Source organism: Plasmodium fragile, assembly GCF_000956335.1.
Source record: "Plasmodium fragile strain nilgiri unplaced genomic scaffold supercont1.85, whole genome shotgun sequence".
In the NCBI taxonomy this organism is placed as follows: Eukaryota; Apicomplexa; class Aconoidasida; order Haemosporida; family Plasmodiidae; genus Plasmodium; species Plasmodium fragile.
In genome coordinates this window covers 49,299-50,391 of record NW_012192665.1, presented here as the reverse complement: position 1 = coordinate 50,391, position 1,093 = coordinate 49,299, and the positions used below count along the sequence as shown (strand labels likewise).

The 1,093-nt window shown below is 40.3% G+C and overlaps 1 protein-coding gene across 1 annotated transcript; it reads right to left on the bottom strand.

The window, feature by feature from the left end:
• Positions 1-175: 175 nt before the first annotated feature.
• On the bottom strand, positions 176-794 carry AK88_04971 (uncharacterized protein; the record flags this gene model as incomplete). The annotated part of the gene is made up of 3 exons (XM_012482575.1): positions 176-266; positions 434-518; positions 746-794. 3 exons carry the CDS (start codon positions 792-794, stop codon positions 176-178), a joined length of 225 nt encoding a protein of 74 aa, XP_012337998.1.
• Between the last annotated feature and the right edge of the window lie 299 nt (positions 795-1,093).

The window sequence follows — 1,093 nt, the reverse complement described above, 5'->3', positions numbered from 1 at the left end:
AAAAAAAAAAAAAAAAAAAAGCACAGAAAAAAAAATCATATAGTGGAAATAATGGAGAAAATGCAAAAAAAAAAAAAAAATAAAAAGCTACAAGTCCTCCCATAAATCCCCCAATACACCCATTGCCACCGCTCGAAAAAAAAAAAACAAATTTACATGCGGCTACTAAAATTGGTCATGACTTGAGTCTCTTGAGGAAGTGCTCCCACGAATTGGAGAGGAAGGAACACCTTTTGTGATGAACATAGTCCAGCATTATGTCAGCCCTACGAGATGTTTTGTTTTAGGGGGCAGAAAGGGGTGCACAAATCAACATGTGTGTTTGCCCACGTTGGCAACCTCGTGGATTGCTTTGAGTGTTGTGTGAGTGGCGGGAACTGCCCGTCTGCGAAGGCACCCCTACACAATTCCTTTCCACCCGTGTCCTGCTTACCACTCCTTCCTCCTTTTCGTCGTACAAATGAACCACGACGCTGTGCAAATTCCGATGAAATACAAGCTCATTGTTAGGCTCCGTTCTGCAAAAGTGTAAAAAAAAAAAAAAAAAAAAAAAAAAAGGGCAATACACATGTACTTAGCTGATGTCTATGCAAAAATTTCTATTTCTCCTCCTGGTCTGGCTCTTCCCCAGCGCCTGACTCTCCAAAGTCTGATAACATACAATCGTGAAGTGCTCGCAAAATTGCCTGCACGCTGCCAAGAACAATGGCCGCAAAAAAAATGTGTCACGGCTTGGAAGCTTTACTTAAATTTCCCATGGAGGATCCTTGCTTAACGGCCTCATTTTCTGCCATGTTCGAAATTGATGCAACCTCAGCTATGCACAAATTTTAAATTGTCACAAAAGGGGGAAAAAAATATATTCCTTCACAGAATTGTACATAGATTGGGGGCAATAGCTTAAGCTACAAAGTTTAACCGATGCGCTAAAATTGTTTTTCTTTATTTTTTCCCTTTTCATGCTTTACCCGCTTCACACATATTTATGCTTAACACTTTTTCGAGTTGTTAATATTGTGTGACCCTCACCTTTACGGGATGCTACATCTTGTTTTTTTCACTTTTTTGCTGCCCACCGGAGGGGAAGGAAAAA